Raw genomic sequence first — 13505 nt, forward strand, 5'->3', positions numbered from 1 at the left:
TCCCTCTAACACGGCAAGCAAATCAGTGCTTTGTAAGGCCCCTTGTTAAATCAGATGGCTTAATGATCCCTTAAATCCCTCCTATCTCTCTTTCTTGAGTCTGTCCTTTTCACCTAATGAATGGCTGAAAAAATTTGAGAACTACCAGAACTTCATTAGATTTTCTAGAAAAAAGTTTCTTTTAAGAAACTGAGACTAATAACAGACTTCTAGTTTCACTTTAAAGGGTCAGATAAGGTTTTTAAAAGCAATTTTAAATTTGAATGGCAGGTGGCAGAGGGAGAATAAATTTCAAAATGCATAGAGTAATAAAAAAATCTTACGAATTAATAAATTGCACAAAATGGCTGATGGAAGATGTTGAGCAAAAATGGGGGGGATGAACTCTATTCCTCTGACCTTTTAAAAATTCTTACCTAAAGTTAGTAAAATTAATTAGTCTAGCTTTCACTGCTGAGATAGTAAATTGTGTTCACTTACAAAGTTTGAATATGAAGATATGCAGGTGAAACAAAACAAAAAAGCTATCAAAGAATGATAAGTGATTAGAGTTAACCAGCACTGTTTAAAATTTTATTTTCCATCAGTGAAAATATTGCTAATATTTTACAGGAAAACAAGCATCTGTAAATAAAGGAAACCATTCAAAAATCAAACCTCCATATCAAGATTTTAATCTTTTCATGAATGTTACAGAATTTACTTTATTACTAAGGTAATAGCACCCCCAAAATGAATTTAATGCAAAAATCATTTTAAATACACAGAGAATATTTGAAGAGCAATGCTTTAAAACAGACCACCCTACCTATCAGTCATTATACTAATATCGCATAGCTACAAAGCAAGCCAACATGAGTGCCCATAGTCTGAGACGTCTGATTCAGAGACTAGACTTCTTAGGGAGTTTGCTACCCACCATCTAACTTTTCAGCTTTTATATATTTTCAATTTCCAGCGATTATATTCTATTTTATTAAGAAGGTTTATAATGAAATGAAAATTAGGTGCTAACATTCTTGATTGTATTATCATTTGAAAAATAATCTACCCATTTTACTTTAGGAAGCACTTAAGGTCAGTTAAATACTTTACCTATATCATGTTTGGTTATTACATCTAATTCAGTCTCTCTCTGGAATACGTAAACCATTTTATCTATTTATGAACCAACTAGTGCATAAATATGCATGAAATCACAATATCACATATGAGTCATGTCTGTAAACTGGTTTTCTATTTCCTTCAAGGAATATTTTTCTTTACAAGGCTTCGTCCTTCCTATAGGCCATAGATAATACTTCGCATTTCTCAAATCTCTTGACTACTTAGAGATCTAAAGTGCATACTAATATGACCTAAGCCACTGGAATGAGAGGGACCGAGATGACCGGACACAAGTGGAAAATACTAACCAGGAAGTAGAAATCTACTTGTGACCTGGATTCATCTTTGATTCCACTAAGCACCTGGTAGATGGGTATTCAAATATTTCCTAAAACAGGGCTATAATTTCAGCTTTGTTTCAATACCAGTTACCTCTAAAAGTTATTTCACTAATCTTTGCCATTAGACAAAGCACTCTTCTGCGTACAGTATGCACATCTCAGATGAGGTCATACCTAATGTTTTTCCAGGATCCACACAGCTCTTTTCTAAGGCTTACTTGGCCCACATTTTACCTAAGAGGGTTTGTGCTGTCTTCCAATTATGGATCTACAAATGCTCAAAATCTGAAAGTTGCTTGTGCTGTTACTACATATTACCAGGAAAAAATATTGTCTCATCTCATTTAATTTTTACTGTGATTAATAGCGATTTAGTTTTCAAAGATACAAATAATTACAGAACAATGAAAACATTGCTGAAATAATGCCCAGTCTCTTACATCTATTCAGGCTATTGCTGGATTATATAGGAAAGAAAAGTATATTCATGGTGTCCTCATTATTATAAAAATCAGAGTAAAATGACTACCTAGGAAATAGCAATGATTAATTTATGAAAGAAACAAATATCTTTAGAATGAGTCTGTCTGTATATGATTCTTTTTTGGGGGAGAAATGGAATGAAAGCCCATGTCCTTTGGAATGAACTATAACAAGGAATACCCACAGATGCAACCTGTTGGAATGCCTTTCTCTATAAAATCCAAGGTACAAAAGTTGCTACATTTAATTTTTGATGGCTCTCACTTTCTTTTCGCTACCCCAATTTAAGGATATAGATTTTTACATTATTCAGGGATTAATAGAAATTCCACTCAGTTTGAACAAGGAATACAAGTTATCTTTTAACAATTGTCCATAAAGTGCATTCCAAATAAAAGTACCCATTAAGAGAGTAATTTAAAGTGCAATACATAAGGTACTTAAAATTGTGCAGTCAAAGTTGCTAAATATATAAATTATATTTGTCAAGTCCAAATAGAGCAGAATTTATCTACCCCTAAGCTAGAGAGAACAATGGAGACATAGTCACACATCTTTAATCCTTTGCAGGTGTACTTTGCGCTTGCTCTCTCTCCATGTATGTTTGTGTGTGCCTATATCTATGTATGTATATAACTGCTTGATGGTCTGTGCAAATGTCTGAATCTGGTCTCCTAGAATTTTGAAACCTTTAAACACTGACAGAATTATGAAATCTCCACTTCAAAGCAGCACTAGGCTCGTAAAAGTGGCTGAGCTATTTCAGCCTGCATATCTTGTAAGGCAGGTATTTGACTGTGAATTAAGTGTTTAATGAAAATTACAAAAAACACGATAACAATAATGCTACCAAGAGACACCCCTATGAAATAAGGATATGATTCCTCTTGCTCATATTCTATTGGGTTGACACTACCATAGAAGAGTGTTGTGCTCTGCGTGTAAGGAAATGCTCTTGGAGTTGCTGAGTTGAGCAGTTCCTGGACATTCCTGAATGATCCATTGTTTGGCATGGCGGTGATATTAAGAAGGTAGCACAACAGTGGGTACAGATCTGTGGAGTTCATGGCTTCTTTTGTGAAATTCTTTCTGAAGGCAGGACCGTGAGCTAAAAATATTGGATGCATTTCTGCTAATGCATTATCATAACCGTGGCTGCCTACTGTAAAGAGAAAATACACACATAAGTTAGTCAACCAGATGGCATTAAAATGGATATAATTGTTGTATGGTCAAGTTCTGAAATGAAATCCAAATTTAACTAATTTTACTTTTAAAATAAAATGATCTTTTACAAAAAACCTCTCTATCAATATCACAATTTATTTCAGAAAAAAAAAAAACTCAAGTGATCACAAATCTTTTTCACAGGCCAATACTATTATCTTAAGCAAGAGAGGAGGAAGGGTAAAGCTAAACTGAGTCAAGTAAGAGAAAAATGAGTGATTTTAATTTTTTTTGATGGTGGGTAAACTAATATTTAGCAAATACATATTGAAATTGGTTCAGATTATTGGTCTAAAGATAAAGGCACTCAGTCTCATGGAGGCAGTCAACTTCTAAACTTATAATTATGAATAAAAGGAGGGAAAACAAAAACCAAATATAAACAAAAGAAACCACAAAAATCAGATCCCTAGTAGTAACTACAATCTACTCCTAAAAGACAAAGGCCCTTGTAAGTAAAGTGAAAAATCTTGACCTTGGAGGTTCAGATCAGGATCCAACTTAACAAAGTAAAAACTTTTGGGGTCTTCTGAGGTATTTAGTAATAGAAAATTGAAGGATAAAAAATTCCTCATAATAAAAGGCATGTGTGTCTTGCATATATTAACATGCAAGGTGAAGGAACTACTGCTAAGTTGATAGCAACCTAAGAAAACTGAAAGGTTTTATTTTAAAAGTGAGGGGAATGACTAGCAAATCAGTCCCTAATACCTTTATTTGCTATAGGGAAGTCTGCAGTGGGAAACAGAACACAGCAAAAAGGAAGTTCTTAATTTTTCTGAAAGTCATGAACTAACCCTTAGTCATGTTCAAAGTAATTCTGAGTCTGCTTGGCAAAATCTATCTAAAGAAGTTAAATTCCATGATTCCTTTCAGTTTATTCAGGTAAAAACAATGGGCTTATGAAATCAATAATAATTATCTTACAAGTTACTGGGCCATTTCTATTAATTTATTATAACATTGGGAAAACTGCCATTGTGTTATTTGTAATTGATTGCTGCATTCATTTCCAAGAGAATTGAGATCTAGACTCTCAGTAATAAAGGCAAAGATAATTCTCACATATCCACAATTCTCACTAGAATCTCAGATTTAAAATTAAACCATTGTGACTTGCAAAATGTTTCCTTTTAATAGTGCCTTTGTTTTGTATTTGTGGCCCCCACTATGATGCCTGATCTAGTAAGGGGTATTTCATAATTGAATACTGTAAGAGTGTGGTTTTTCAAACTTCAATGTATTAGTCTCCTTGAAGGGTGTGTTAAAGCACAGATTGGGGAGTAGATGTAGTTCAAGTGGTTGAGTGCCTGCTTCTCATGTATGAGGTCCTAGGTTCGATCCCGGTACCTTCTAAAAAACCAACAAACCAACAAACAAACGGAAAAAAACAGCTCCCATTGGGGAGTGGATGTAGCTCAGTGGTTGAGCACCTGCTTCTCATGTACAAGGCCTTGGGTTTGATGCCCAGTACCTTCTAAAAACAAACAGATGAACAAACAAAAAACCACAGATTGCTGGCCCCACTCATAGAATTTCTAATTCAGTAGGTCTGGGGTGGGCCAAAGAATTTCCATTTCTAACAAGTTCCCAGGTGATCTGGATGCCAATGCTCCAAAGGACACACTTTTGAGAACCACTTCTCTGGGCATTAGGGCTTAATTCTCTTGTGGAACTCAGGTTGAGAAGGAATGCAGTGGCCAATATTTAATTATTTGTTGAATAAATAAACATAATAGGAGCACATTATTAAAGTTTTCTACCAGAAATAGGTATCACCAGTCTATTGTGTAATTGTAGTTCACCAAACCAAAACTTCAAAAGAGCCCCTGAAATTTGTGTTAACTATAAAATACACATCTTCTCAAAGAAAGCAGTTCTTTTTTGAGCAACACTTTAACATAAGAGCAGCCTGCACTATACATGAAAATCTGAATATAAAAAGGTGGTAGTTATTCTCAAGACCAAAGAAATTAATTTTGAATATCTTAAAACAGTTCTCCTTGTATGATTAAAATGTGTGCTTGTACCCATCTCCAACTGAGACTCACATATACTCTATAAATGCCATAGTCAGACAACTGCTTTTCTCTTAGGGTCAAAGAACATGACAGGAACCAGATTCTACCTAGATAGACATTTTAGTATGTCATATGTATATCAAGGACCAATGCCTGAAAAAAAAACCATTTCTAGATAGCTCTTTGTGCTAAATATGTTAAGTAATGACACAATATTAATTAAATTGTATTAAGAGCATTTTAATGAAATTAACAATTTCTTTAACATTCAAGTCACACAGTAGAAACAACTCCCAGTGCATGTTAATATCTGTCCAATCAGGAAAACAAAAGTCATGACAGGTAGTCCAACCGAGGAATTTAATATGTAAGATTAGTTATAAGTATAAAAGTATTGAAGAGTTGAAAAGTAAACATGGGATGGTGAGGTTACCCAGTGAAAATGAGCAAGAGAAAGCTCCTACTGCCACTAGGGATAGAGGAACAGAAGGAAGAGGTAGTGTCACTAGAATCCAAAAGAGCTAGGGCTACCAAGTACGTGCTGAGATAAAAGAGAAACTGTCCAGAGGGAGCTGGGATTATGGAGGAAATGAGTCCATTGCTGGGGCAGATACCCTGGCTTTTCCCATCCTTCTGCCTATCCTTCTGCCTTCCAAACTCCCGACAGAGCCTTCTACTTGCCAAACCTAACCAGTAACCTGTTTGCAAAGGAATTTGGGAAATGTAGCCTGTAGAGAGATGTCAGCCTCTGGCCAGGCAAAGCAGAACAGAGAAAGGGTAGGGAATGGATCTGAGTAAATATACAAATGACTGTCCCAATAGCTATGCATAAAATTGTATGGATGAATTTTCCATTTGACTAACTTCTTTAAAAGCTCTTTGAGGGGGTAAACTACACATTAAGGGTACAGAAAGCTCCTTTATTTTGCATGTTGGAATTTAAAATGGAATTCCCATTCTATTTTAAATGTAATCTAAATTTATTCAGCAGAAAGTTACAACATTATACCAGAAGGTATTAGAAAAATAGATCTTAACGTATTATTATGATCCAGGCCAAACACTTTTTATAAGTGTTTCTAATGTGTAAATCAAAGTCAGCCTATTTTGGCAGAGCAAGAAGGGCAAAGAAACTAGAAAGCTATCAGTTGCAAATGAAAACTGAGATTTAATTGTTACCTTAGAATATAAAATAGATGTAGAAAACAATTAAACTTATAAATTTTAGTTTTTCTCTTTTTAATGTTTCCCCCCCCCCGCCCAGGAACAGAATAGTTATTATTAACATTGTAGGTCATGGGATATCTTTGGTCCAGTGATTTCAAAAGAAGTAAAATGTTTCACTTTCAGGAGATTATCTCTTTTTAAAGCCCCAAGGATTTTTATTTTGCTATTGTATAACATTAGCTAGTTATTTCATCAGTAAATAAACTGCTGTATTATTGGCTAAAAAGATGCAGAATGGGAAGAAATACTGTAATATACTCACACAGAAAGTCCTCTGATTTATTCTGTGAAATATACCACCCTTTGTCAGCTACTGCTATGATAGGTTGGATTCGATTGTTGTATTTGTAATGCCATCTTTCTGGAATGTCTTCTTTTTTATAAACTGTAAGATTAGGATGAGCATGAACCAGTGCTTCATAGACTTCATCAAATTTACCTAAAAGAGAAGGGAGAAGGAGAGGCACTCAGAACAAGACATTGCTACTATGAAAGAAACAACTACAGGCAAGCGAGGTCAGCTTGTATTTTTGAAATACAGACTCTGTATGGAGGTTGAAAAAAAAAAAGCCAGCACACTGTACATAATGAAATATAACCAGACACTTCATGTGAAGAAAGTCCAGTCCTCTTGGAGGAAAAAGTTTTGAAGGGGAAACAGAGAAGAACTTAACCTTCTAAGTAAATTCTCCTTAAAGAATTAAGAAGGCATTTTACAGAACCACCAGTCTCTAATCTTTCGTTTGAAGACTTAAATATACACACACATACTCAAACATGTCTAAGGCACTGCAATACCTAAAACAAAGAGCTGGGAGTTATAAGTACAGAGACAGAGACTGTAGACAAGAAAATACGGTAAGTGGGTGAGAAAAAAACTTAAGTGGGTGGGTGGGTGGTGGTGGGGTGGTTGGGGAGGAAGGGGGGATTTGGAAGGAGGTGGGAGGGGAAAGGCCTGGGAGGAAGGGGGATGTGGAGAACAGCTTGTAAGATAGAAGGGTCCCCAAAACACTGGAGGTGCTGCCAAAGGACTCCCTGTAAACTCAAGTGCAATAAACCTGGGTATTATTTCTAATTCTTTGCTTGTTTTTAAAAATACATCTGTTGGGGGTTTCTTCCTGCATCTCTAACCCCCATCCCAAAATCAACAAGAGGATACTTGCAATTTTATTATGGGGTTTGAAGGGTTAATGCAATTTTATTATTAAAACAATAGCAAATAAAAACCTTGCTATTTTATATTGAATTTGTTGGAAACTGTGTGTTGGCACACGTGGGTTTTAACACCCATTGCTTCAATGGTTCTCTTAATACCTCTGAGAAGGATATAAATTTCATTTGGAAGGTATTCCAGCTTTTAAAATTCTGTCCTCTCATTTCCTAGACCAGCTTAGACCAATCCTCAGAGGTGATAAAACAGAAATCAGAGGGACAGGTTTGAGTCATGCTCTGTCACTTACTTTGTGAACTTGGGGCTGTTAAACCACTTTTGAAACTTGTTTCCCTGTCTTTAAGATGGAGGTAATGGCTTGGTGACATGGTTGAAATGAGGATTTGAGGCGAGAAGTATTTTTTTTTTTCTTACCCAACTTACAGAGAAGGAAAATAAATATTAGGCTTGCTCCCAAAGTCTTTCTCCTTCCTATATTCCCCTGTTTCTCTATTAAGCAGGTACTAAGTAGGCTATGGAAGGCTCTAGGGTTTCCATGAAATCATTATAATTGTATTTAAACTTTGTATATTTTCCCATCTCAATTTTTTTTCAGAAAAGTGAGGCTATAGCTTTCATCATATTCCATGACCCAAAAATGGTTAAAATGTACTGCCATTGATATATAAAGAGCATTGATTTCAATATTCTAGAATAAAGGAAAAAATAGACTCTGGGAGAAGAGATTTTCTCTTTTCAGAGTCTAAGGATTAAATCCCAGTATATTACCATGGCACAGGCACAGAGATAAAAAAAAAAAACTCCCACTCAGTAGCACTGACCAACCTGTTTTGGGAAAAACACAAATGCAGACTTTGTCTCAGGTCACTATTCAGGTCAGATTTACCTTCTTTTGGCAAGATGGCTGCTACTGGAGATTGGTCAACCAGGATATAGTGGTCTTTATCCAGATACTGGTCAAGTTCTATTACTTTTTCCTCAGAACATTGGGTCATTCCGTGATCACTTGTGATGATTAGGTTCAGGGTGTTCCACAACTTTGCCTTTTTCAACATTTTTATGAGATATCCTAACTTGTTGTCAATATCTGAAATGACAGGCCCCATGAGTGGACTGTCGGGTCCCAAATGGTGGCCCATGTCATCAGGGTCCTCCCAATAGAGAAGACCAAGATTTATAGGATCTTCTGATGTAAACCATTCAATAATTTTGGCAACTCTATCTTCAAATGAAACAGACTCATTGTAAGACATGTAGTGAGTAGGAAAGCTCATATGTATTTTTACATCAGCCCCGGGCCACATTGCTGCACCACTAGTGTGTCCTGCTCTCTGATTTGTGATCCATATTGGTGTTGCTTCTTCCCAAAACTTGGAATCATAAATACTCATGTTATCCAATGAGAAAGATTTGTTCAGAATAGGATCAAACATGTCATTTGCAACAATCCCATGATTCTCTGCAAAGAGGCCAGTTACCAAAGTATAATGGTTAGGGTATGTCTTTGTAATAAAAATATTAGTAACTTGCTTTACATGAACACCATATTTCATAACATAATGAAAATGAGGTGTTGGGACTCTGTATAAGTAATCCCAACGGAATCCATCAAATGAAACTAGCAGAACCTTTTGCTGATCTGAATGGATAGAAAATGTAGTCGAAAGCATTAATGCAGCAAGTATGAAGGACACCCAGAGAAGTTTTGAAGTCATTTTCAAAGTACTTGATTAGTCCAGCATAAGATAATCTGCAGAATAAGCATACAGAAGTTAATGACAATAATTTTCTTTTGTATATTTTACTGTAAACTGGAGTGATGCTGCTTATTAATCCCAGTTCTATCATAAATTGTGGCCTGGAAAAATTAGGTTGCAGAACTCCATCTTAGACTAGAGACCTATACAGCTAAGAAGTTTATCATATTACAAAAATATTTTTACTTTCCAAAAATTTACCAAACTATTCCACAAAGGAATTATTTAAATGAGCTCCTCAGTAGCATTTTTAAATGATATAATTTACATACAATTTTCAGAAACATTTTCATTCTGAGGCTGACTTCTGACTTCTGGTAAGCAACATTTATATTGTTAAATATCTGTGAACATATTTATCATTATAACTAGATCAACTGTAGGAACTAGCAACAAGGAAATATCATAAGCAAATCTAATAATTGTGCTTGGTACTTTTGTTCTATATACTTCTGTTTTTAAATCCAAGTTCCTTATGCTTGGTTCATCATGGTTAGAGATGTTACCAGAGACAGAGGAAAATAGATGAACTTGGTTTCTTGAAGTGATATAAAATAATGACATTCAAATATATTTGTGAAATATAATCTGCTTTACTTTATTAATAAAGCATAACCTATTTTTTAAACTAAACATTAGATTCAGAACTAAACAGAAGCATAATTCTGAAATTTGAGGTTGACTTTCCTAATGTGGAAATTAGTCAACATTTAATATTATCAGTAATACATGAAAAAGCACTTCCCAGGATTAAAACTCTTTGGGGCAAGTTTTTTGTTTGTTTTTCAATCTGCATGTATTTCTAAAAATCTTTTGTTCAATTTAAGAAAGCTGATAGGAGACAATATGATAAATAACACATGTAAATTTTGCCAGTTATCATCAAGTCTGTACTTTCAGCAATGATCTTTTGTTCTTTTTCCAGTATATTCTTGCATGAAGGTATTTATAAATTTGAATCTCTGAATTTGGCTTTGGAAATCTTTCTAATTTGAACACGCTGAAGACATTTTTAAACCTCAATAACAGACCCTGTGTTGCCTTAGAATATCATAAGTATAGGTAAATAAAAACTGCTTTGCATGGTTGCTTTACTTTCAGAACGGCAAACTAAATGTAAACTATGTGTCTTGGCTTGAGGGCAATAATTGTTTTGTTTTTTACCTATATCACCATACCTACTTAAACTGAAATGGTCTTAGGTGTTGGTCTCAAGACAATGGCTCAAAATTAAATCGAAGAAATATAGAAATATAATATTAATAATACGTCCAATTCTGGTTGTAACATTAACAATCAATTGCAATAGGGAATTGCACATATATTTACTGACATATACTGGCTGAGAATAGTAGTTACTCTCTGTTTCTCTCCCTTCCACTCCCAATTTTCTCTCCATCCTTCCTAACACAAGGAAGTCTAATACTAACCCAAATATAAGTAAAGCCTAATGCAAAGAAAGAATGAAATAAAATTTTTCTCTATTTTAATAAATTAATTCCGCAATTGTGATGGAAGGAAGGAACTGCTTTCTTGGAACAAACGAAAAGTAAACGAAGGTTAAGTGTTCTCTAAAACTTAGGAATGTTTAGTAAGAAGAACCAACATTATCGCACTGATGACACAAGCAATAAAGAGGTAGATTTTTCTTTTCTATGCACAAAATGCCGCACAATGCAGTAGAGTCCCTAGATCGGGCCCCAGATACCATCGTGTTGCTTTCCAATTCCTCCTCCTCTCCAATCCTTCCCACACAGAAAGCCCTGGAAATCTGGAAGACAGACGCCAATAAAAAGGAAGAAGAGGGAAAGTAGAAGAGGACTATGTTTGCGTGCAGCGACTACGCGTCACTCGGCGGCTGAAGGGGGGGGGGGGGGGGCTCCATCCTAGGGCCTGGGCCGGGTCGTGGCGCAGGGTTCTTTCCCAATTCGCAGAGGACCTGCCCACCGAGCAGAAGCCTCGATGTGATCTCCGTGCGTGCAGTGGAAAGGTCGGCTGGAGACGCTTTGGGACCGCAGCACTCGTCTGTGTCCCCGCGAGGCGACTCGCCCATCTCCCTGGACTCTTACCCTTTCCCGCGATCCGGTCAGTCCGCATCAGCTCGGGGCAGTGGGAGGCACGGCCTGCAGGGGACTCCCTCAGACCCGGGGCAAAGGCGGGGAGGTGGCGGAGATGGGGTGTCCCCCAAACCCGCAGCCGCTCACCTGCACGCAGCCTCGGCCCGGAGCACCTGACCCGCACCCGCTCCCCGCCGGCCCCGCCCTTTGTCTCCCATTGGCTACAGCGGGATTGTCACCTCGGCCCGGGTTGCTAAGTGAAGGCTCCTGGGAGTAGCTGGGCCGCCAGTCAATCAGCGGGAGGGGGCGGGCGCTGCCCGGGTTTGGAGGATGGAGGGGGCGCAACCCACCGAGCACAGACCCGGCCGGGAGGCCCTACAGGCCTGGAGGCCCAGGTCGCTGTTGCTTGGCGCTCGCTAAGGTCCTCTCCCTGGTTGGTCACAAAACCTCTCTGCAATGGTGCCTCTTCTAGACGGGCAGTGGTGCTGTAGTCAGTGGTACTGAGGAATTAGAATGTGCTACCGCTGTGGTTTGTGTTCTCTCACACTCACTGGTTCTGTTAAAAGCTACCTTTTTTTCTTTTATCTGATTTTTTTTTAATCTGATCTTTTCCTCTCAAATTTGTTTTTTTGCCCTTATCTCATGTTGATGACGCCAGGATAGCAGAGCATATACATGGGCTGCACTCCCAGAGACGACTGAACACCCGAGGATGCCAATGGGAAGATGAATTTTTCTTTACTTTTCCTTTGTTCGTTGACGTTACCTTCTTTATTTCAGTAAGGATTTAATCTGTCAGCTCTGCACCTTCAACGTCTCTTGTCCCAATTTTGCCCCAACGTCTGTCGTCCAAGTTTTTGCATCGTAAGGCCTCTGAGGAAATCTCTGATTATCTCCGATGTATCCAGTTTGGCACTTGAGAGTGTATAGATTAAACCTAGCGAGTTTCAGGACAAGCACAGGTTGCATTGGAAAAAGAGACTGAAGACCTCTTCTGGTGATTGCATCTAGGTTTCCAGATCCTGCTTCTAGCTGTTTCTAAGTATGTGTTAAATCTATAAACTTCAGGCCTGATTTCTCTTTCAGGAAATCTTCAATATTTCTGGTTTATTAGTGGTCCCGTTTCTTGCCTTCCCCTACTGTGGTGGATTAATTTAAAAAAAAATTTTTTTTAAATCATTGTCATTTTTTGCCCTGAGGGACTGTGGGCATGTGCTTAGTTTGCCAGTTTGATCCCACCCCTATTTACCAGAAATTATAGCAGTGGCCTAGAGCGCCCCTGAAAGGATTTGTTCATCTACACAATTTTGACCACCCTGCAATGGGCAATGGTTAGCACAGTGTTAAGTTTCAACACCTAATTAGCCTGTAGAACTGAGAGCATAATGGCCACAGTGGCTTTGGCTCCTGTCTGGAGCTTGCTCTCCTGTCCCGTGTCTAAAATGAATAGGCAGTCCTGCTGATATCTAACTAAAAGAGGCAAACATTTTGGTGATTTTTTTCTGTTTTTTGTTTTTGTTTTTTTCTCTCCACTTCTGGTAGGTGGACAGGCCCTACCCCAACCCTCACTGCCTCTTAACTGGGTCATACCATCCTATGTGGCATCCAGGTACTCTTCCATGGCCCTTTGTAGTAATTTGAGTTTATGGTTTTCCATATGTGGGATGGGAATTAAGAGGGAGCAGCAGTTGATTTCTGCATTTAACTAGAGCCAATGGCAGTGAAATTGTACAGGTTGTTCCAAGTCCCCAAAGTCCTGTCCTTTGAAATTGCCCAGACTTGGAACAGAGTGGTCCAGTCTTCTAAGTCCTTGTCCCCCCAAATAAGTCAACCCTGTGTTCTTCAAAAGCACTCAGAGAACAACTTATGCTGACCAGAGAGCAGGAGCAGTGAAAACTGCCCTGTCTTTTACATAGGTCAGTGAACACTGTTGGACTCTGGTCAGATGACAATCTGCCTTGCTCTGCAAACTTTTTTTAATGGAAGGCGTGATTGAATTTACCAGCTGCCCTGTGAAATAGACATGATACAGCTATTAGCCATAGAACTTGCAACATGGAAAATGACTCCAGGGGCTCAGAGAACACCAGGGATAGTACCCTGATCTCCATATA

The 13505-nt window shown here is 37.7% G+C and overlaps 1 protein-coding gene across 2 annotated transcripts; it reads right to left on the reverse strand.

Annotated features, from left to right (window-relative positions):
* Window positions 1-545: 545 nt before the first annotated feature.
* ENPP5 (ectonucleotide pyrophosphatase/phosphodiesterase family member 5) lies at window positions 546-11809 on the reverse strand. Of its 2 annotated transcripts, none has more exons than XM_058306824.2 (4): window positions 11539-11809; window positions 8464-9327; window positions 6669-6845; window positions 546-3093 (listed from the first exon to the last, which is right to left on the reverse strand). In XM_058306824.2, the coding sequence occupies exons 2-4, from the start codon at window positions 9290-9292 to the stop codon at window positions 2666-2668; spliced, it is 1434 nt and encodes a 477-aa protein (XP_058162807.1). In that variant the 5' UTR covers window positions 9293-9327; window positions 11539-11809; the 3' UTR covers window positions 546-2665. The 2 variants fall into 2 exon arrangements, with proteins under 2 accessions (XP_058162807.1, XP_058162806.1); XM_058306823.2 differs by having other exon boundaries at window positions 11404-11616.
* Window positions 11810-13505: the final 1696 nt, after the last annotated feature.

This window comes from Dasypus novemcinctus, chromosome 11, assembly GCF_030445035.2.
Source record: "Dasypus novemcinctus isolate mDasNov1 chromosome 11, mDasNov1.1.hap2, whole genome shotgun sequence".
NCBI classification, from domain to species: domain Eukaryota; kingdom Metazoa; phylum Chordata; class Mammalia; order Cingulata; family Dasypodidae; genus Dasypus; species Dasypus novemcinctus.